Source organism: Macaca thibetana, chromosome 7 (genome assembly GCF_024542745.1).
Source record: "Macaca thibetana thibetana isolate TM-01 chromosome 7, ASM2454274v1, whole genome shotgun sequence".
In the NCBI taxonomy this organism is placed as follows: Eukaryota; Metazoa; Chordata; class Mammalia; order Primates; family Cercopithecidae; genus Macaca; species Macaca thibetana.
The window spans coordinates 143,024,386-143,047,274 of record NC_065584.1 but is presented as its reverse complement, the minus strand read 5'-3'; the positions used below and the strand labels follow the sequence as shown (position 1 = coordinate 143,047,274).

The following is a 22,889-nucleotide window of genomic DNA, read 5'->3' as shown; positions in this document are numbered from 1 at the left end:
TTGACTTCTTTTTCTCATTTGTATATCTACTCTACCAGTTAGCTTCATATTTCTGTGTATTTTCATGATGATGATCATCATCTTTGCTTTCAGATGCAGAATTCCTTTGAGCATTTCTTGTACGGTTGGTCTAGTTGTGACAAATTACCTGTTTTTGCTTGTGTGGTAAGAACTTTATTTCTCCCTCATTTCTGAAAGATATTTTTCTTGGGTGTAATCTTGTCTGCCAGGTATTTTTTTCTTTTAACACTTTGAATATATCATCCCATTTTCTCCTGGCCTGTAAGGTTCTGCTGAGAAATCTGCTGTTACTCTGATAGGGGTTCCCTTGTAAGTGATGAGATGCTTTTCTGTTATTGTTTTTAGAATTCTGTCTTTGTCTTTGACTTTTCACAGTTTGACTGTAATGTGCCTTGGCAAAGACCTTTTTGAATTGTATCTATTTGAGAATCTCTGAGGTTCCTATATCTGGGCGTCTAAATTGCTTTCTAGACTTGGTAAGTTTTCAGCTCTTATTTTGTTAAGTAGGTTTTCTGTCCCTTTCATTTTTTCTTTGCCTTCTGGGGCACCAAAAATTTGAATATTTGGTCACTTTATGGTGTCTGTATTGTCATGTATGCTGTGTTTATTCTTCTTTATTTTTATGTTATTGGATTATTTCAAAATACCTATCTTAAAGTTCTGAAATTCTTTCTTCTGCTTGATCTAGTCTGTTATTGAAGCTTTTGAAAGAATTTTGTATTTCATTCATTTAATTCTTTACTTCTAATAGTTTCATTTGGTTCTTTTTGATGATATCTATCTTTTTTTTTTTGGAGACAAGGTCTCACTCTGTTGCCCAGGCTAGAGTGCATTGGTGTGATCTTGGCTCACTGCAACCTCTGCCTTCTGGGCTGAAGCAATCCTCCCACCTCAGCCACCTGAGTAGTTGGGACTACAGGTTCACGCCACCACACCAGGCTAATTTTTTTTGTATTTTTTTCTTGGTTTTTTTTTTTTTTTTTTTTTTTGTAGAGATGGGGTTTTGCCATGTTGTCTAGGCTGGTCTCAAACTCCTGGGTTCAAACGATCCACCTGCCTCAGGCTTCCAGAGTGCTGGGATTACAGATGTGAGCCTGGCCCTCTGATATCTGTCTTTTTGGTAAATTTCTTATTCATATTCTAAATTTTATGATTTCTTGGTATTGTGTCTGCATATTGTATCTCACTTAGCTTTTTAAATATTATTTTGAATTCTTTTTCTGGGATCTCATAAATTTCTTTTTCATTGGAATCTATTGCTGCAGAATTATTGTGTTACTTTAGAGGTCATATTTCCTTGCTTTATCATGTTTCTTGGGTCCTTACTGCGCATATGGTATAACAGTCACTTCTTCCAGTTTTTTGAATTTGCTTTGTTAGGCAAGGGCTTTTTCCTGAAGATGTGCATATGATGTTGATTGGGTAGGGCATTTTGGCATTAATCTGGGTGCATGCAGTGGTATAGTCTCCGTATAAATTATTCGGCTATTTACAGCGTTAGTAGTGTCTCTGATTTTCTCAGTGATGTAGGGTTTGGTTTGTTAGTGGAGTCTGCGGTGAGGCTTAGCTGGGGACAGGTTCACCAAGTGGGCCTGTCCTTGGGCCTCAGGGCAATGTATGCTGGCACTGGTATTAGCAGGTCTGGGTGGGCTGGTTCTTGGGCCTCCAGGTGGCTTACTTGGGTGTTGGTAGGGGCAGTGGCTGGCCAATTGGGTGGGCAGATTCTCAGGCCCCTGGGCAGCTTATGTTGATAGTGGGAAAACCCTCTGTTTTCCAAGTGGTGTGTGCTGATATTGGCAGTGGCTGTAATGGGCTGGGCAGATCAGTCTCCAGGCCTGCAGGTGGTGTATGTGATTGGGGACCAGATGTGGTATTTAATGGCAGATTGAGTGGGCTAAATCTAGGCCTCTAGGAGAAGTGTTCACATGTTAACGGTGGTGGAGGGGGCTGGGTAGACCTGTCCTCAGGCCCACTAGTAATGTGTGTGGGTGTTGGCTCTGGTAGGCGGGGGTGGGGTGATCCCCATGGCCCCAGTGGAGTGCTCGAGTGGGGCCCTGCTACTGGAGAGAGAAGGGTTGCTTTCAGTGGCACCAGACATAAGCAGTCAGCTGATGAGTGGGTCCTTGGGCCCCAGGCGGCAGCTGTGGACAGGGTAGACTGTCCTCAGGACACTTGTAAAGGTGTAGTAGCTCCACTGCTTGGGGCAGCAGGGTCACTGCCAATGGTTTGTGGTTTAGCACCAATGGCAGCAGCCAGCAGGAGTGGTAGCTTTGGGTGGTGGGTGTCTATCATTCTAACCTTAGGCCTCTTTGGGGCACATGAAAATGCACAGCAGCTCTGCTGCTGCCAGTGGTTTGCACTTTGGCTTGGGGGCAGCATCGGATCACAACAGTGGCTGTAGGTGGGGGATGTAAGTGGACTCCAGGGATATGGAGATGCAGGGGCTGTTTGGCTCCAAGGCAGGATACAGTCTTGTTGGGGCTGGGCACTCAAAATGTGCTGTGCTGTAGCTGTTTAGGACCAAGGAATGGAGGAGACCCCTCATGAGCAATGTCATCATGTGGTCTCCAGACAGCTCCCTTTGTCAGTATGAGATGATTTTCTTACTATGAAATCAATATTGGCCAGGCACGGTGGCTCACACCTGTAATCCCAGCACTTTTGGAGTCTGAAGCAGGTGGATCACCTGAGATCAGGAGTTCGAGACTAGCCTGGCCAATATGGTGAAACCCCATCTCTACAAAAGTAACAAAAATTAGCTGGGCATGATGGCGGATGCCTGTAATCCCAGCTGCTTGGGAGGCTGAGGCGGAAGAATCACTTGAACCTGGGAGACGGAGGTTGCAGTGAGTTGAGATTGTGCCATTGCACTCCAGCCTGGGTGAGAGAGAGTGAGACTCCGTCTTGGGGTGGAAAAAAAAAGGAAAGAAAAAAAATCAATATTAAGACTGTAAGGGGCCTACGTCAAGTGTTCTTAACTTCTGTTTTCCTTCTAAGTTGTTTATCTAGCTTGTACTTAGACACCTTAATAGATATATAAATATTTCTTTAGGTAGGATCCATAGCATAGAATTTTTGTTGTTGTTGTTTTTGAGATAGGGTCTCACTGTCACCCAGACTGGAATGCAGTGGCGCGATCTCAGCCCACTGCAACCTCTGCCTCCCAGACTCAGGATTCTCCCGCTTCAACCTCCCAAAGTGCTGGGAGTAGTGTGCACCACTACCACCTGGCTAATTTTTGTATTTTTATTTTAATTTTTGAGGTAGAGTCTTACTCTTGTTGCCCAGGCTGGAGTGCAGTACAGTGGTGCAATCTTGGCTCACCTTAACCTCCGCCTCCCGGGTTCAAGCGATTATGCTGCCGCAGCCTCCGCAGTAGCTGGGATTACAGGCATGTATCATCACACCCGGCTAATTTTGTGTTTTCAGTAGAGATGAGATTTCACCATGTTGGTCAGGCTTATCTTGAACTCCTGACCTCAGGTGATCCACCCGCCTCAGCCTCCCAAAGTACTGGAATTACAAGCGTGAGCCACTGCACCCTGCCTAATTTTTTATTTTTAGTAGAGACAGGGTTTCACCATGTTGGCCAGGCTGGTCTTGAACTCCTGACCTGAAATGATCTATCTGCCTCGGCCTCCCAAAATGTTGGGGATTACCACCAACACCGTGCCCGGCCAGGATGTTTCTTTTTTTTTTTTTTTTTTGACAGAGTCTCGCTCTGTCAGCCGGGTCTTATATTAAATATCTTTTTGTCGCTTTTGCCCTCAATTTTTTTTTATTCCGTATAGAATACTAGTGCTTTCACTTAACAGTGGTTTCAGGGTACCCTTTTGCTGAACAGTAAATCTTCTTATTTTTTTTACTTTTTTTGAGACAGAGTCTCACTCTGTCGCCCAGGTTAGAGTGCAGTGGCGTGATCTCCGCTCACTGTAAGCTCCACCACCTCCTGGGTTCACGCCATTCTCCTGCCTCAGCCTCCCTAGAAGCTGGGACTACAGGCGCCCGCCACCACACCTGGCTAATTTTATTTGTATTTTTAGTGGAGACGCTGTTTCACCGTATTAGCCAGGATGGTCTCGATCTCCTGACCTCGTGATCCGCCCGCCTTGGCCTCCCAAAGTGCTGGGATTACAGGCGAGATAGTGTTTTTATAGTAACTGTAAATATGTAGATATGATAAATTAATGATTTTTCAAAATAGTATGATCCTTTATAAATAGAATCTATGTATTTACAGTCAAATATATGGCCCAGAATTTCCTATCAGTTTTCACAAATAATTTTATGAAAATACATGATAGGCAGCAAAAATTGAGGCAGGATACTTGTTTGTTCAGGAGAGTCTATTTTTAAGTTTGTGAAGTTCCCATTTAGAAGATGTATTTGGCTTTGTTGATTACTTATAGCAATAGCTTGGGTCCCTAAGGCTCTAAGGAGAAAGCCTGGAGTCCTTGTCACGGTACCTGGGAATCCCTGGGAGTTTTTTGGCAAGAGGAATGTGAGTACAGCCTCAAAATAAAAGGGTGCCAAGATTGACATGAAATGAAGGAAAAGAGAAAATAGACAATGTTTAAGAATGGACACAATATTTTGAAGCTAGTAAATATATGCTACTGACTCCTATTTACATAAAATATATTCATGTTAGGCATATAGTTGGAGGTACGTTTGACGAATGTATATACTTAGACAACTGCCATTGAAATCAAGATAAAGAATATTTCCATCATATCACAAAATTCCCTCATTACTTTTTATTGTTAGTCTCCACCCTAGGCAACTACTGATCTGCTTCCTATCGCTATAGATAGATTTTGACTGTTCCAGAATTACGTATCAATTGAATTAGACTCTTCATTCTTTTGTGTCTTAACAAAAGTGCATATTTTCAGTAGTTGGCATGTTTTCTTTTTTTAATTTCTGAGTAGTTTGCCATTATATAAATACATCTTTCTCTTTACTTGTTGATAGACATTTAGGTTATGTTCAGTTTTTGGCTATTATAAATAAAGCTGCTGCGAACATTTGTGTTCAGTTATTTGTGTGGCTATACGCTTTATGTTTTCCTTTTTCTTGAGTAGAATTGCTGGGTCATAAGGTTTTTCTTTTTGTTTGTTTTTAGAGGGAGTCTTCCTCGGCCTCCCAAAGTGCTGGGATTACAGGCATGAGCCAACTCGCCTGGCCTTGTTTGTTTTTGTTTTGAAATGGGAGTCTTGTTGCGATCTCAGCTCACTGCAACCTCCTCCTCCCGGGTTCAAGCAATTCTCTTGCCTTAGCCTCCCAAATCGCTGAGATTACAGGCACCTGCCACCACACCTGGCTAATTGTTGTATGTTTAGTAGAGAAGGAGTTTCACCATGCTGGCCAGGCTGGTCTTGAACTCCTGACCTTCAGTGATCTGCCTGTCTCGACCTCCCAAAGCGCTGGGATTATAGGCATGAGCCACTGTGCCCAGCCCAGTTTTTATATGTTTGACTTTGTAAGAAAGTGCTGAACAGTTTTCCAAAGTGATGTTGCGATTTTGCATTTCAATCAGTAGTGTGTGAGTTCCAGGTACTCAACATCCTACTAATATTTGGAGATGTTATTCTAGCAAAGGGTATGTAATAATACATTATTCTAGTTCTGATTCACATTTCTCTGTTGACTAATGATGTTATGTAGGTTTCCATATGCTTGTCACCTGTATATCTTCTTTGTGAAGTGTTTTTTCACATTGTTGACTGTCTTCGAATGATTGTCTTATTATTGATTTGTAAGAGGTTTTAAAAAAGATATTCTGAACAGAAGTTCTTTGTCAGACCATATGTATTGCGAATATTTTCTCCCAGACTGTGGCTTGTTTTTTTTTTGTTTTTTTTTTTAACTATTTCTCAGTGGGTGGAAGTTTTAAATTTTTAAGAAGCCCTTTTAATGAAAAAATTTTTTTCTTTTATAGTTTTTGCTTTTGTTTCTTAAGATAGCATTGACTACCAAGGCCATGACAGTTTTCTTCTAGATGTTTCCAGTTATAGTTTTACATGTAAGTCTGTATTGCAATTCAAGTTAATTTTTCTTTATGATAGAGGTAAGGGTTAAGGGTAATATTTTTCACATGGATATCAAATTTTTAGCGTCACGTTTTGAAAAAACTATCCATTCTTCATTGAATTACCTTGGTCTATATATGTTGAGACCTATTTATATATTCTTAGGTCTTCCATTTCTATGATCTGTCTATATTTTTATGCCACTGTTTGATTATTGTAGCTTTATGGTACATGTGCTAAGCAAGGTGCATTTGTGAGGCAGAATCCATACAGTAATTTGAAGAATGAAATTTTAGTATAAAGAATTAGCTGTTGAGTCACCGCCATTTAGCCTTGGTGCCATGTGCATTTTGGGTACCCAGCCCACCTTGCTCTGTAGTACTTATATAAGCCTTTTCCTTTCAAGATGCCTGAGGTGTACCATGGAGAAGGGGAGGTGGAGACTTTTGCCTTTTAGGCAGAAATTGCCCAACTCATGTCTCTTGTAATCAATACCTTCTATTCCAACAAGGAGATTTTCCTTCAGGAGTTGATCTCTAATGCTTCTGATGGCTTAGACAAGATTCGCTATGAGAGCCTGACAGACCCTTCCACGGTGGACGGTGGTAAAGAACTGAAAATTAACATCATCCCCAACCCTCATGATTACATTCTGGCTTTGGTGGACACAGGCATTGGCATGACCAAGGCTGATCTCATAAATAATTTGGGAACCATTGCTAAGTCTGGTACTAAAGCATTTATGGAGGCTTCTCAGTCTGGTGCGGAAATCTTCGTGATTGGGCAATTTGGTGTTGGCTTTTATTCTGCCTACCTGGTGGCAGAGAAAGTAGCCATCAAAAAGCACAATGATGAAGAACAGTATTCTTGGGCATCTTCTGCTGGGAGTTCCTTCATTTACTTGTTGACCATGGTGAGCCCATTGGCAGGGATACCAAAGTGATCCTTCACCTTAAAGAAGGTCAGACAGAGTACTTAGAAGAGAGGTGGGTCAAAGAAGTAGTGAAGAAGCACTCTCAGTTTATAGGCTGTCTCATCACCCTTTTTTTGGAGAAGGAACCAGAGAAGGAAATCAGTGATGATGAGGAAGAGAAAGGTGAGAAAGAAGAGGAAGATAAAGATGACAAAGAAAAGCCCAAGATTGAATCCTGAGGTCAGGAGTTCAAGACCAGCCCGGTCAACATGGTGAAACCCCATCTCTACTAAAAATACAAAAATTAGCTGGGCTTGGTGGCACTTGGGAGGCTACTTGGGAGGCTGAGGCGGGAGAATTGCTTGAACCTGGGAGGCGGAGGTTGCAGTGAGCCAAGATTGCCCCACTGCACTGCAGCCTGGGTGATAGAGCAAGACTCTGTCTCAAAAAAAAAAAAAAACAACAAAAAACAACAAAAAAAAGAAGAACAAGAAGTGGCTTGAGCTTCTCTGGGCTGGCAGAAGACAAGGAGAATAACTAGAAATTAGATGAGGCATTCTCTAAAATCTCGTGGCTTGGAATCCATGAGGACTCCATTAACTGGCGACACCTGTCTGAACTGCTATGGTCTCACACCTCCCAGTCTGGAGATGAGATGATATCTCTGTCAGAATATGTGTCTTGCGTGAAGGAGGCACAGAAGTCCATCGATGACATCATTGGTGAGTGCAAAGAGCAGGTGGCCAACTCTGCTTTTGTGGAGCAAGTGTGGAAGCAGGGCTTCGAGGTAGTATATATGAGTGAGCCCATTGATGAGTACTGTGTGCAGCAGCTCAAGGAATTTGATGGGGAGAGCCTGGTCTCAGTTACCAAGAAAGATCTGGAGCTACCTGAGGATGAGGAGGAGAAGAAGAAAATGGAGGAGAACAAGGTAAAGTTTGAGAACCTCTGCAGGCTCGTGAAAGAAATCTTAGATAAGGTTGAGAAGGTGACAATCTCCAGTAGACTTGTGTCTTCACCCTGCCACATTGTGACCAGCACCTACGGCTAGATAGCCAATATGAAGTGGATCATGAAAGCCCGGGCGCTTTGGGACAACTCTATCATGGGTTGTATAATGGCTAAAAAGCACTTGGAGATCAACCCCAACCACCCCATCGTGGAGACACTGCAGCAGAAGGCTGAGGCAGACAAGAACAACAAGGCTGTCGGTGACCTAGTGGTGCTGCTGTTTGAAACCACACTGCTCGCTTCTGGCTTCTCCCTTGAGGATCCTCAGGCCCATCCACCTGCATCTACCGCATGATCAAGCTAGGTTAGCTATTGATGAAGATGAGGTGGCAACAGAGGAACTCAGTGTTGCTGTTCCTGATGAGATCCACCTCCCTTGGGGGCGATGAGAATGTGTCTCACAGGGAAGAAGTAGATTAAGAGTTTATACTTGGAAACCTTGTGCCCCATGGCTCCCACTGCAGCTTTGAGTGGTCCTGTCCCACCTGGCTCTCTCTGCTCATGTCTAGTAATTTTTTCTCTCCAGTCCTTGTGTCTAAGGCAGGAAACAGGGGCGTCAAACCCTATTCCCTCCCTACTTTGACAGCAGAATTGGATGTTGTGTATCATGTTTTGTTGTTGTTTATTTTGTTCTGAAATTAAAGAATGCAAAATAAAGAATATGCTGTTTTTATACAGTAAAAAAAAAAACACAAAGAATTACTATTTCTGGGGATTAGCAACTAAAAGAGGATGAAGGAAAAAAAATTCTAAAAAATACCCTAAAGCTGAGAGACATTTACCAAAGAGACAAATTTGGATAGGGATCCTTTCTTTAAAGTTGGGATTCAGAAATTACTGGCAAGGATGTGGCAGCTCATCAGAGAACTTCTTACCTGGGCCAGAGCTGGTCCACATTTGGTAGGCCAGTATTGGTGGGTAGGGAACCACCAGTCAAAACTGGCAACAAATTTTGCTGAAGGGTGAGCGCCACAGGGTGTATCACTTGCATGTCTCTGGCAGCTGGAACAGAAGCACCCTGAAACCAGAAAGAAAAGTACTACTTCAGAGCCATCTGTTGACAAAGCTTATCGCTAGCTGGCAAAAAGAGAAATGTTTACAGGGTCCAAGAAGGCAGTGAAGTGTAGATTAGGAGGAACCCGGAGGCAAGAAATTGATAACTGGCATAATGCCTTGTAATCTAATAGTATCAGTCATCTTTTTTTTCAGAACTGTTTTGCTATTCTAGGTCCTTTGCATTCCCATATACATTTTAGAGTTCCTTCTCAGTTTCTACAATAAAACTTGCTGGGATTTTGATTGAGATTATGTTGAATCTGTAGATTAATTTGGGTACAGTTGACATTCTAATACTGTGGAGTCTTCACATTCATGGACATGATGTCTCTCTCCATTTACTTAGGTGGTCTTTAGTTTCCTTCAGAGTGTTTCATTGTTTTCACCAGAGGCATTGAACATCTTGATTCTTAAGTACTATAAAAATGCTATTGTAAATGAGATTGTTTTTTAAATTTCATCTAACAGTGTTTGCTGCTAATACACAACATATTATTTTATTTTTTTTTTTGAGACAGAGTCTTGCTCTGTCGCCCAAGCTGGAGTGCAGCGGCATGATCATAGCTCACTGAAGCCCTGATCTCCTGTGCTCAAGAGATCCTCCCACCTCAGCCTCCTGAGTAACTGGGATTACAGCCACACACCACCATGCCTGGCTAATTTTTAAAACTTTTCATAGAGACAAGATCTTGCTATGTTGCCTAGGCTTTTCTCAAACTCATGGGCTCAAGTGATCCTCCTGCCTTGGCCTTCCAAAGTACTGGGATTATAGGTGTGAGCCACCACCCCCAGCCCTACTATTTTATTTTTGTATGTTAGTCTCGTATCATGTTACTTTGTGTTAAACTCATTTATTCTAGTAGATTTTGGGTAGATTTCTTAGGATTTGCTACATAGAAGATAATATTGTCTGTAAATAAAGGCCGTTTTATTGCTCCATTTCCAAACTGTCTCTTTTATTTATTTTTCTTGGCTTGTTATGGTATCTGTAACATCATATTGAATGTTACAGAGTTGCATAAAAGTGGCAAGTGTGAACATCTTTGCCTTACTCCCAGTCTTAGGGGAGAAGCATTCAGTCTTTCACTTGTAAGTATAATGTTAACTGGAGTTTGTAGATGCATTTTATCGGGTTAAGGAAGTTCCTGTCTCTTCCTAGTTTGTTGAGAGTTTTATCATGAATGGGTGCTAAAATTTGTTAGATGCTTTTTCTGTACCTAATGAGATGATTTTGTGGCTTTTGTCCCCTTTGCATGTAGTGAATTACATTGATGATTTTAGAATGTTAAACCAGCCTCTTATTACTGGAATAAACTTCTTTTGCTTATGATGTATTGTCCTTTTTATTTATTACTTTGTTCAGTTTTCTAATTTTTGTGTTTATGTTCATAAGGAATATCAGTCTTTTTTTTTTTTGGTCTGTCTTTGGTTTTAGGATTAGGGTAATGTGAGCCACATAAAATGAGTTGAGTACTCTTCCCTCCTCTTTTCTTAAAATAGTTTTATAGGACATCAGGGGAACCATCTGGCCCTGGTATTTTCCTTGTGGAAAGGCTTTAAATCGTGAATTCATTTTATTCAGTAGAAAGGGGCTTATTCAGATTTTCTATATTTTGTGATAGTTTTCATAATTTGTACCTTTTAAGGAGTTTATTTTAAGCAATTGAATTTATTTTCATTATGCTCATAATATTACTTTATTACTCTTAATATCTACAGTACTATGATGTTTTCTTTTCCATTCTTCATTGACAATGTATTTTTGAATGATCTTTTTTGAGTATAGAATTTGGATTGACATTGTTTTTCTTTCAGCATTAAAAAAGTTACTCCAATAATATCTAGCTTGCATCATTATTATTATTATTATTATTATTATTATTATTATTTTGGAGACAGAGTCTTGCTCTGTCACCCACGTTGGAGTGCAATGGCGTATCTCAGCTCACTGCAACCTCCGCCTCCTGGGTTCAAGCAATTCTGCGTCATCCTGCCAAGTAGCTGGGACTGCAGATGCATGCCACCATGCCCGGCTAATTTTTTGTATTTTAGTGGAGACGGGCTTTCACCATGTTGCCCAGGCTGGTCTTGAACTCCTGAGCTCAGGCAGTCTGCCCGCCTTGGCCTCCCAAAGTGCTAGGATTACAGGCGTGAGCCACCACACCCGGCCTGCTTGCATTATTTCTAATGTTAAATCAGCGGTCATTCTGCATATAATCAGTCTCTTTTTGATGGATTTTAAGATTTTCTCTTTAACACTGATTTTCAGCAGTGACTGTGGTCTGTCTTGTGGGTTTTTCTTTGTGTATATCTTTCTTGGTGTTTGTTGAGCTTCTTAGACTTGTGTTTAGAGTTTTATCAATTTGGAAGTTTTTTTATCATTTCATCAAATTTTTTTTTTCCTGTCTCCTCTCCCCTCTTTATTTACTGTTTCATAGGTTACTGAGGCTCTGGTTTTTGTTTTTGTTTTTGTTTTTTTTTAAACTCTTTGTCTCTCTGAACATCAAGTTAGTTTTTGTTCCCCTGTCTTCAAGTTCACTGATATTCTTTCTTGCAGTATCTCATCTCCTCTTAAGTCAGTCCAGTGAGATATATATTTATGATTTTTTTTTCCACTTTAGAAATTACATTTTCCAATTCTGGAAGTTTCCTCCCCTCTCGTCCCTTTCCCTCTCTCCTCCCTTCCCTGTCCCTCCCCTGCCCTCATTCTACAGTTTCTGGTTTCTCCTTATTATGCTTATATTTTCCCCATAGTTCTTTTAACATATTTACAATATAAAGACACTAAATCCTTGTCTGCTAATTCCATTATCTCTTATTCTGAGTTTTTTTTTTTTTTGGACTAATTTTCTTCTTTGTCACATTTCTTTATAGTTAGTGGTTTGGTTTTTTTCTCTTTGGTCTTTTTTTTTTTATAGTTAGTGGTTTTTAATTGGATATTTCACATTTTGATTAATACTTAGTGTCTCTTTGTTGTTGTTGTTGTTTTAAATTAGAGATGGAGTCTTGCTACATTGCCCAGGCTTACTGCAAACTCCTGGGCTCAAGCGATCCTTACCACCTCGCCCTCACAAAATACTGGGACTACAGGTGTGAGCCACTGTGCCCACCTGTGTCTGGATTTTTAAAAAACTTTTAATTTAAAAATAATTGTAGATTCACAGGAGTTTGTACTGGGAAGTCCTGGACATCTTTCCCCCAGTCTCCCTCAGTGTTCACAATTTGTGTAGCTATATTACAACATCAAAACCAAGAATGATATTGGTACAATGCTTAGAGTTTATGTGGACTTCATCAGTTTTACATGTACGTGCATGTGTGTGTGCCTGTGTGTAATTCTGTGCAATTTTGTCTCATGGGTAGTCTTGTGTAATTATCCCTACAATCAAAGATACTCAGTGGTAGCATCACCAGACTCCTTTGTGCTACCCTTTATGGCCATGTTCATCCCCTCCCCCGTCTGTAATCCTTAACAACCATTAATTGGTTCTCCATTTCCATAATTAGATTATTTCATAATTGTTGCATGAATCATATTATGCAGGTAGTATCTTTTGAGATTGACTTTTCCACTCAGCATTATTTTTTTGAAGTTTGTACAGATTGTTGTGTTTATCAATAGTTTGTTCCTTTTTATTACTATATTCTATCCTATTGTATGGATATACCACAGTTTAACTGTTTGTATTTTTTTAAAAAAAGTATGGAGTTTTGTTTTGTTAGATAGTTGAGCAAGTTGTGGATCAGCTTGACCCTTTTGAGCCTTGTTTTTAAGCTTTGTTAGGATAGGTTTGAAGTAGCTTTTATTCTAGGAATAGTTTGTTCCTATTTCCAGGGAGTGGCTTTTCTGGGTTCTCTATTAAATGACAACAAAGTCTGTCTTCTGTGCTTGATCAGATCTTAGATGTATCCCTGTCTCTTGCAAGATCCAGTAGTTGGTCAACTAACAGCTCGCCAATAGTTATTTTTTGGCCCACCTTTGTAGAGTCTCTCTTTATGCATCCATGATAGTATTGAGCCAAAGACTACAGTTGAACACCTGTGCAGATTTCTGGAGTTCTTTCTCATTGTTGCATGTTCCTTTTTTCTTAAATCATAGTCCTTCACTGCTTGTTGTCTGTTGTCTGAAAGCAGTTGTTTCATTTATATAACTGAAAAGTTGTATTTTTCAGGTTGATAGGCAAGTCCAGTAATGGTTTCTCCACCATTGTACGCAACAAAACTTTTTGTTTATTTCCAAGTTAGTAGTTTGAAAGTCAGAATTGATTCATCTGTCCAAAGAGCAGTAGTTTTTGTTTTGTGTCTTAAGGTGTTATTTTAATTTACATTTTATTTTTTGAATAAGAAATATGTTCATATATTTTAAAATTTAAATGGCACAAAAGATATACAATGAGGTATCCTCCCCTCTCTTATTTCCCAGTCACCCACTTTCCATTCTTGTGGACAACCATTGTTATTAATTTATTGTGTATCTGTCAAGAAATTTGATGCACATTCTGATAACGTGTATCTTCCTCAGAAATTCTCTACACAGAACTGTATCTTTCTTTTTTTTTGTACCTTTTTTTTTTTTTTGAGATGAAATCTCGCTCTGTTGCCCAGGCTGGAGTGCAGTGGCACGATCTCAGCTCACTGCAAGCTCTGCCTCCCCTGGGTTCACGCCATTCTCCTGCCTTAGCCTCCCAAGTAGCTGGGACTACAGGCGCCCGCCACCACACTCAGCTAATTTTTCGTATTTTTAGTAGAGATGGGGTTTCACTGTTTTAGCCAGGATGGTCTTGATCTCCTAACTTCATGCCTCGGCCTCCCAAAGTGCTGGGTTTACAGGCATGAGCCACCACGCCGGGCCTTTCTTTCTTTTCTTTCTTTCTTTTTTTTTTTTTACTTAATATTACTTAGAGATCTATGATTTGATTACGTGTAAATATTTTATATTTTTTTCAACTTTGTAGTATACAGTTATATGGATATACCCATAAATATGATTATGTACCATAAGTAAATTAACTAGTTCTGTTTTTATTAATCATTTACTGTTTCAAACAGTGCTAACGTGAATAATCGTTCTGGGATATTTTCCAGCACCAGCACCCAGTTCTCTGATTCTCCGGACACCAAGTGGGTGTTCAACAATTCAGTGTAATTCAGTTCTCACAGTAAATATCTGGAGCTAGTGCAGACCCAACAGCTTAAGGGCCCATTCCTACAACACTGCTTTCCACTTCAGACACCATTTGTAAGTCCTGGGCCACCTGTATTTCTGACCACCTGCTATAAATTGGGGGTTCCCTCAGCCTCCTCCTAAGGTTAGCTAATTTGTTAACCTGGCTGACGGAACTCAGGAAAACAGTTTACTTACTCTTGCTGATTTTATTATAAAGGATACAACTCACGATCAGCTAAATGGAAGAGATGCATGGGAATGTGGGAGGCAGCGCAGTTTCTATGTGCTCTCTTGGTGCACTACTCTCCAATCAACTCAGGGTGTTCACCAGCCCTGGAAACTGATCAGATCTCATTGTTTAAGAGTTTCTATAGTTTAATCTCCTGTCTTTCCCACCTTACTTTCTGGGGTGGAGTCAGTGGCTAGGGCTGAAATTCCAGTGCTCTTATAATTTGATCTTTCTGGTGACCAGCTGTATTCCAAGGTCACCTAGGGGACCCACTCTAAGCCACCGCATTAGCATAAACTCAGATGTGAGTGAAATAGACTCATTATGAGTAAGAGTGAAGAGACACCTATCACTGAGGATATTCCAAGGGTTTTAGTAGCTCTGTGCCAGGAACTGGGGACAAAGCTCAAATAGATTTGGCCCTCTACATCTGTGGATTCAGTCAGCCTTGGATTGAAAATAATTCACATGGTAGCATCTGTACTGAACATGTACAGAATTTCTTCTTTGTCATTATTCCCTAAACAATACAGTATAAGAACTATTTACATAGAATATACACTGTATGAGGTATTATGAGTAATTTTGAGATGATTTAAAATATATAGGAGGATGTGTATATACAAATACTGTACCATTTTGTATAAGGGACTTGAGTATTTGTAGAATTTGGTATCCTTGGGGGTCTTGTAACCAATCCCCCGTGGATACTGAGGGACGACTTTATATTTCTTTCTCTCTCTCTTTTTTTTTTTGAGACAGAGCCTCACTTTGTCACCCAGGCTGGAATGCAGTGGTATGATCTTGGCTCACTGCAACCTACCCCTCCCAGGTTCAAGCAGTTCTCCTGCCTCAGCCTCCCCAGTAGCTGGAACTGGAGGTGCAAGCCACCATGCCTGGCTAAATTTTGTATTCTTAGTAGAGACAGGGTTTCATCATGTTGGCCAGGCTGGTCTTGAACTCCTGATCTCAGGTGATCCACCCGCCTCAGCCTCCCAAAGTTCTGGGATTACAGTCGTGAGCCACTGCACTTGGCTCGACTTTATATTTCTTATGCCACATTCTTTGTAGTATGGAAGTAATTTCACTTATGTGCAAGTATATATAAGATAAATTTCTAGAAGTGGAATTCTTGTATCAAAGGCTATGTGCATTTGTAATTTGGATTTTTTTAACCCGTTTTCCCGCCATATTGTGCAAATTTATTCATGTCACAAATGTGTGAAGTGACTGTATGTTTCCCCATACAACTTAATGTGTTACAAATTTTTATTATTTAAAAAAACAAGGTTCTTATAGTACTCTGGAAAACATATATATGTAAAAAAAGAACAAAATATTTTGTTGTAATTGTCAAAAAAATTGAGTAGAAATTCCATTATGTTCAGACTTCTATAGCAATTGTAAAAGACTTGATACACTTTTAAGAGTTGAGTAATGTTAGCTAATTTGTTGCCATTTTATCATATATCTCCAATGTGCCAGGTACTGTGTTATGACTTTATATACATTATAATCTCTAATATTTAAAGTAATTTTACAAGATATATAGAATTTATTACCTTTATTTCACAGACAGGAATCTGAGCTAGTAAATTCTAGGCTTAAGATTTGATTCCAATTTGATTCTAAATTCTAGATTTTTGTCGTATCTTCAATTAATTTTACTTCAGTATTTTGATCTTTCCCTTTTTTTATGTAGAGGAGTAAAATTCCTCTGATTTCAGCCATTATCCTGGTCTTTCGGGGTTCCCAAATTGAATTTAGGAAGATTTATGTTATTTGCAACAATTAGAAGCCCCAGGGTAAAACAAAGCATACACACTTGTCTTTCTGAGAAGAGATGTTAAATACCCAATATATATTGCTGCTTTCGTATATACTTTCTTATTTGACTTGTAGAAAGTAGGGGAGAATAGCAAAGCTACAGAATTACTAGAGAGAGAAGACAGGCAGTGGTAAATAATAGTAATTGGGTCAGGAAGCCTGTTTTAGTCTCCAAGTAACTCAGTTGCTCTTTGAATATCTTGTTTTACTATGTGAGAATCACTCTATAGGCATTTGTTTTTAATATCCTAGACAGTTACTGTTTAATTTATCTTATTAGAGTCCTACCACAGCTACTAAGTTGACTTTTAGAGCAGAATGTTTATTTAAAAATCTTGGTCAGTCAGCATATTTCACAAATAGACAAATTTCATAACAGTCCACATTTTGTAGACTTTTAAAAATAAAAAATAATTGTTTAAAATTTGGATCTTTTTAATTTCAGTTTTTCCCCCTTCCCATCCCATTTTACAGACATTTCAACCTACGAATGAAGAGGGACACTTCCCTTTTCAGTGATGAATTTAAAGTAGAAACATCAAATAAAGTACTTGATTATGATACCTCTCATATTTACACTGGACATATTTATGGTAAGTTGGACCTAACAGAACCCTTTTCTTTCATTTTTTTTTTCTACACAAAGATACTTATTTTGAAGTGTAAGCAGATATTTCAGAAAAGGTTATAAATGCAGAGGAGATTGAAGTCATCATGAAGGGTCTTTGAGAAATGAAGTAATGTTTGAACCTATCTTTACATGTATGTTTAATAGTGAATTATGAAATATCTGGCTTCTGAAAGGTATGAAATTTTGACTCAGTACCTTTAAACTATTAGAATTTTAAAAAATTTTAATGACTTCTATAATTTTCTGATTTTCCAAGTAAGAAATTAATAGTAACTTTGCTGTGTTTTATAAGAAAACAGGAAAAGTCTAAAAGGAAGCAGTAAAGATTATCTTAGCCAAAGATAATGTAACAAAGTTATCTGTAGGAAAGTCCTCCCAAGGCCCTTCTTCCTCAGAATCTGTTTGCTTTATTCACAGTTCTAACAAATTTTTCTTACTGCATCAAATTAAAAGTGCATATTGGGGAGCGTCAGTGGCACACTTAACCCAATAGAAAGTTACATCTACTAGTAGTGTTGAAAGAACAGAACAATTATAGAAATCATAAAAAAGCTTAAAAAATGAAAATCTTCTGGGGGCGTTGAAGAGAGGCAAAATGTCATTGTTTTGTAACTGTATATTAATAAGTATTCAAGATGATTCTCAGTTAAGACGGTGTTGAACTGTTTGAGATTATTTCTACGCGAGTGGTTTCTACTGAAAATAATAACATGAAAAATTAAGTGCTTAAAGAATTTTTTCTCATTTTTTGATTGTGCCAGATGAGGCATTTCTATTGTAGAATAAACCTAATAAATTCTTTAGCTTTTTTGTACTCTTACAATTCTGTAACCAAAATAAAGCATTTTTCATCAGTAGATTTTCAATGTCAAACCTTAGTGTTCTATTATCTTCTTGATTATTTATCTTGCTGGGCAAATAACTTAGTAGTTCCTGCCCTTTTTTGCTAGGTGATGAGATCAAGAAAAGTACAAGGCTATAAATGAGTTTGCAGATAAAAATCATGTTATTTAGGTCAGGCATGGTAGCACTCACACCTGTAATCCCAGTGCTTTGGGAGTCTGAGGCAGGAGGATTGCTTAAGACCTGGAGTTTGCGACCAGCCTGGGCAATATAGTGAGACCTTTTCTCTAAAAAACGTAAAAAAAATTAGTTGTGGTGGCAAACCCGTAGTTTCAGTTAGATGGGAGGCTGAAGTGGGATGATTGCTGAGCCCAGGAGGTTGAGGCTACAGTGAGCTATGATTGTGCCACTGCACTATAGCCCAAGCGATAGACAGAGCCCCTGTTTCTTTATTTAAAAAAAAAAAAAAAAACTTAAAATACCAGTGTCTTGGGCTCTTACCTCCAGTCTATGATTAATGCAAAGGCAACTAATTAATGTTATTCTACAACTTAGAAATTGTGGAAGGTCTGATTTTTATTTTAATGAGAGAATTGTAATGGGTAAATTCAAGGTTTAAAGCCCTCTCCCTCTACTTTCACCCTTTATGTCATTTGATTTTGGTGCTCACCTTTTCATTGTGATTATATTAAAAACGAAAAGTACCTTTTTTCCTATTATTTCCTTTCACTGGAGAAGTATAATTGATGGGATAGTATTACAAATTTTTGTCCTATATCTTTAAAAGTACTATTGGTATAGTTTTGTTCAAAGTTCCTCTGAAATATTTGACACTGTTCTGTTTAAAAGTGTATTTATAGGCTGGGCATGGTGCCTCACGCCTGTAATCCCAGCACTTTAGGAGGCCGAGGCAGGTGGATTGTTTGAGCCCAGGAGTTCCAGACAAGCCTGGGAAGCATAGCAAGGCCCTGTCTCTATCAAAAATACAAAAATTAGCTGGAGATGGTGATGCACGCCTGTAGTTCCAGCTACTAGGGAGGCAGAGGTGGGAGGAGTGCCTGAGCCCAGGAGGTTGAGGCTGCACAGAGCCATGAGCTTGTGTCACTGCACTCCAGCCTGGGTGACAGAGCAAGACCTTGTCTCAAAAGCAAAACAAAACAAAACAAAACACAAAACCCCTAAGCATAGCGCAGAAGCCAAAAGGCCTGGCCCATTTGCAATATATCGGATGGGAAAGGAGGTTTTTTTCTTGTGGTACCTGTAGCAAAATTTTCAAAAGATGCTTTGGATGTCTTTATTCTGAAAGTGTATATTTTATCAGTAGGTTTGCTTGCTTTCTTTTAAGTTTAAATTAATTTAACTATTAATTGTTTCATTTTGTTTGTTTTGTTTTGTTTTGTTTTGAGACAAGGTCTTGCTCTTGTCACTCAGGCTGGAGTTCAGTGGTGCCATGTCACCTCACAGCAACCTCCACCTCCAGGGTTCAAGTGATTCTTCTGCCCCAGCCTCCTTAGTAGCTGGACTTACAGGCATGTGCCACCAGGCCCAGCTAATGTTTTCTGTGTTTTTAGTAGAGACAGGGTTTCACTATGTTAGCTAGGCTGGTCTTGAACTCCTGATCTTGAGTGATCTGCCCGCCTCGGACCCCCAGAGTGCTGGGATTATAGGTGTGAACCACACTGTGCCGGGCCAATTTACAATTGTTGATGACTATTGCATACATGCTAGGCACTGAGCTAGATGCAAGGAATGTGGTTGGTAACAAGGCAGATACTCTATTTTTCATTGCTGTTATTAGTAGTTGTATATGTTTTAACTAAATACCAGTTGCTGTTCACATTTCACATTCTGCTTGATATATTTTATGTGAAAATTTCCATGGTAAATTTATATTCAGGAATTAACCATATATATGTGTATATATGTATGCATGTGTATATGTACACACACACACACACACGTATATACACATATATATGAACAAATTTAACATTCATGTGCAAATTAAATTGTCAAGAATTTGTTGCTTTCATTAATAGGTGAAGAAGGAAGTTTTAGCCATGGGTCTGTTATTGATGGAAGATTTGAAGGATTCATCCAGACTCGTGGTGGCACATTTTATGTTGAGCCAGCAGAGAGATATATTAAAGACCGAACTCTGCCATTTCACTCTGTCATTTATCATGAAGATGATATTAGTAAGTACTTAAATTTTATCAAGTAGCCTTTTTCAAAAGGCATATAATAGTTAAAACTATGTGGAGACAAATGAAGCATTAGCTGTTGTCTTTCCTGAGTTACTAATCAGGCTAGAACATAGTTTTTACTAGCAATTGCTATTTAAGGAATAGTAGATATATGTAATGAGGCAATTTCCTTGTCAATCCATTGCCAGTACTACTTCGTTGATATGACACAACTAATTCTGTTTGAACTGTGTGAGTCAACCAAATCTGACTGAACTGGAAATTGTATATTTTGACATCAGCCAGTCTGTGTAGTGCTAATACCTTTGTGTGTGTGGCCTACTGAAGGTAGAAGAGCATCATTACTTCTTATGTAAATTTCAATGTGGGTATTTGTGTAGTATTTAAGGAATATTTTAGGTATTTTTGTAATTTTTAAGTCCATTGAGTATTTCTTTTTAGAATCTTAAAGTAATGACTTGACCTTAAGAGTCCAACTTTATCATGGATTTTGTTCTCTGCCATCTTTATATGATAATATTTTTCTGTTTTAAGAATAGAAAATGTATTTAGACTTTACCTCTTAATTATATTGTCCGTATATCCACAGTTATCCAGTTACTGGAAATGCTTCTTTGAAGTACCACAGAAATACATTTCTCTAATTTATATAGCTCTTAAATACCCATTTATTATTTTTTGACTGTAATTAGACTAGTCTCTCAATTTTTGCCTACTTTCCTAACTCGGCAGCTTCTTCCTATGTAAGTTTTCCTTTGCATAGACAGGAATTTATTGTCAATGATTTTATTCTCACCTCTAGTAATACACTGACAAGCATTAACCATTTTGACTTTTTGCTCCATCAGCTCTAACAGTTTCTGTACTTCATCTGTCCAACTGCTCATTATCTCTGCTGCTAGATTACTATAGAAAATAGCATACGTATTCTAGGTAGGATGCATTTATGATTTTTAGCTACTTGTTAAATCATAAGCTTATCAGTGCTACTTGCCTGTATTTTCATTCATCTCTATTTGATTCCTTTTCCAGTTTTAACTCCTGGTATTTCAAACTCTACCTTTCTTTTCAAGCTCTAAGCTATCATTCTCCTTCATAAGTAGGAATATGCATTCCTTTGCTTTCTTTTTTTTCTGCTGACAAAATTATTATTTACCTGGTTTGTGTCTTGCTTTGTAATTTCCTTAGTAATTTAACCTTTTTTTGCAAGGTTACCTCCCCTGTCAGGGTATGTAAGTTCTCCAGATATAGTTTCTGTTTCTTTTGCTCCTTTAATATTCCAGGTATAATTTTTCTGTGCAGCAGGCTTTTCATAAATACTTAATGAAATATTGGAATATTTTTCTAGAATGTTTTATCAAAATCAAGTAAAACCTTTTGAGGAAGGAAGGAGAGGAAAAGAGTAATCTGCCAGAATATTTTTTCCTTTCTATCATATTGTAATTATACTTTCTCCATTGCTTTCTACTTCCTATCAGTGCCCTCTACTGTATTTGTTCTGCCTGTTTTGACTTCGGTTACTGTGCCTGTCTCTCGTTTCCTTCTTCTGTTATCTACTTGAGTGTAGTTTAAGAATATTATTTTTTTCCACTTTTATTTATTTCTTGTAATATAATTGTATTTTTCACATATTGCTTCCAACAGTAATTTCCAAATATCTTAATAGGTGTCAATCTTTTTTTTCCCCCAAAGATGATGAGTTAGCTTGGAGGATGAATGACACTGCATGTTACTTGATTTTTTGTTCTTTTTGGCGTTTAAATGCTTTACCATTGATACCAGCTTTTATTTTATACTTGTTTAAGTAAATATATGTTTGTGGTAAGGAGACGTTTTTAACGTTCTTTTTATTATTAAGTATCAATGGTGGTGTTAGAATTTAAAAGCAGCCATCTTTAAGGTGATTTTATTTGTAACTTCTCAGGTAATTGGAATTGTAGGATGTGAGGATGGAAGTACAGAAGGAATAGCCTTAAACAGAGTTTTTAACGTTTACAAATTTAGACAATTGCTTTTGAAAAACTATCTAAAAATCTGTCAAGTGAACCATGGTTTAAGACAAGAAAACATCCATGTATTAGTCTTTTAGTCTAAATAGTTGCTATATTTATATTCTATACCATGGTTGGGAAATTCTCTGCAGAGGGACAGATAGTAAATGTTTTTGGCTTTGAGAGCTGTATGTTTTATTGCAGCTACTCAGCTCTGCCATTGTAGCACAAGAACAGCCAAAGAAATACATAAATGAATAAACATGGGCTTTAAAAAAATTATTATTTATCTGTCTATTTTTTTGGAGACAGAGCATTGCCCTGTTGCCCAGTCTGGAGTGCAGTGGTGTGATCATAGCTCACTATAGCCTCAACCTCCTGAGCTCAAATGATCCTCCTACCTCAGCCCTGTGAGTAGCTGGGACTCCAGGCATAAGCCACGGCTCCCAGCTAGCATGGCTGTTTTTAATAAAACTTCATAGACACTTAAAATTTTAATTTCATATATTTTTCATATGACATAAAATATCATTCTTTTGATTTTTTCTTTAACCATTTAAAAATGTAGAAACTACCCTTAGTTTTCATGTCAAACAAAAACAGATGGGAGGGCTCACTAAATTTAATAATTACTTTAATTGGTTCTTTAAATTCTCTGTGTAGAATATGACAGGTTCTAGAAGTAGTAGCAGGAGCAATAGTAAGAGTAACTATTATGGCTTAATGTATACCTGGCACTGTATAAAAATCTTTACTTGCATTATTGAATTGAATTCTCACAATAACCTTATGAGATACTGGCACACCTATTATTCCCACTTTATAGGTGAAGGCTTAAACTGAGGCTTAGAAAACTTTTGTCACTTGATTGTGGACCTCCTGTTCTTTACCCTGTGCTCTTCTGCTTCACTCATGGAAGAAAGCTGTAAATTCTCACTGCCTTTACTTCAAGGATTTCTGG

The 22,889-nt window shown here is 38.5% G+C and overlaps 2 protein-coding genes across 2 annotated transcripts in view; both read left to right on the top strand.

Moving 5' to 3' along the window:
• ADAM10 (ADAM metallopeptidase domain 10) overlaps positions 1-22,889 on the top strand; it is a 159,415-nt gene that overhangs the window by 52,108 nt on the left and 84,418 nt on the right. The window contains exons 3-4 of the mRNA XM_050796813.1: positions 16,731-16,849; positions 19,770-19,928. Of these exons, the coding sequence (XP_050652770.1) occupies positions 16,731-16,849; positions 19,770-19,928 (278 nt within the window). The remainder of the gene's footprint in view (positions 1-16,730; positions 16,850-19,769; positions 19,929-22,889) is intronic.
• LOC126958483 (putative heat shock protein HSP 90-beta 4) lies at positions 6,366-10,724 on the top strand. Its single transcript, XM_050796840.1, is given in 2 exon segments — positions 6,366-6,946; positions 6,949-10,724. Coding segments are annotated over 2 exon segments (744 nt in total). The 5' UTR covers positions 6,366-6,459; the 3' UTR covers positions 7,206-10,724.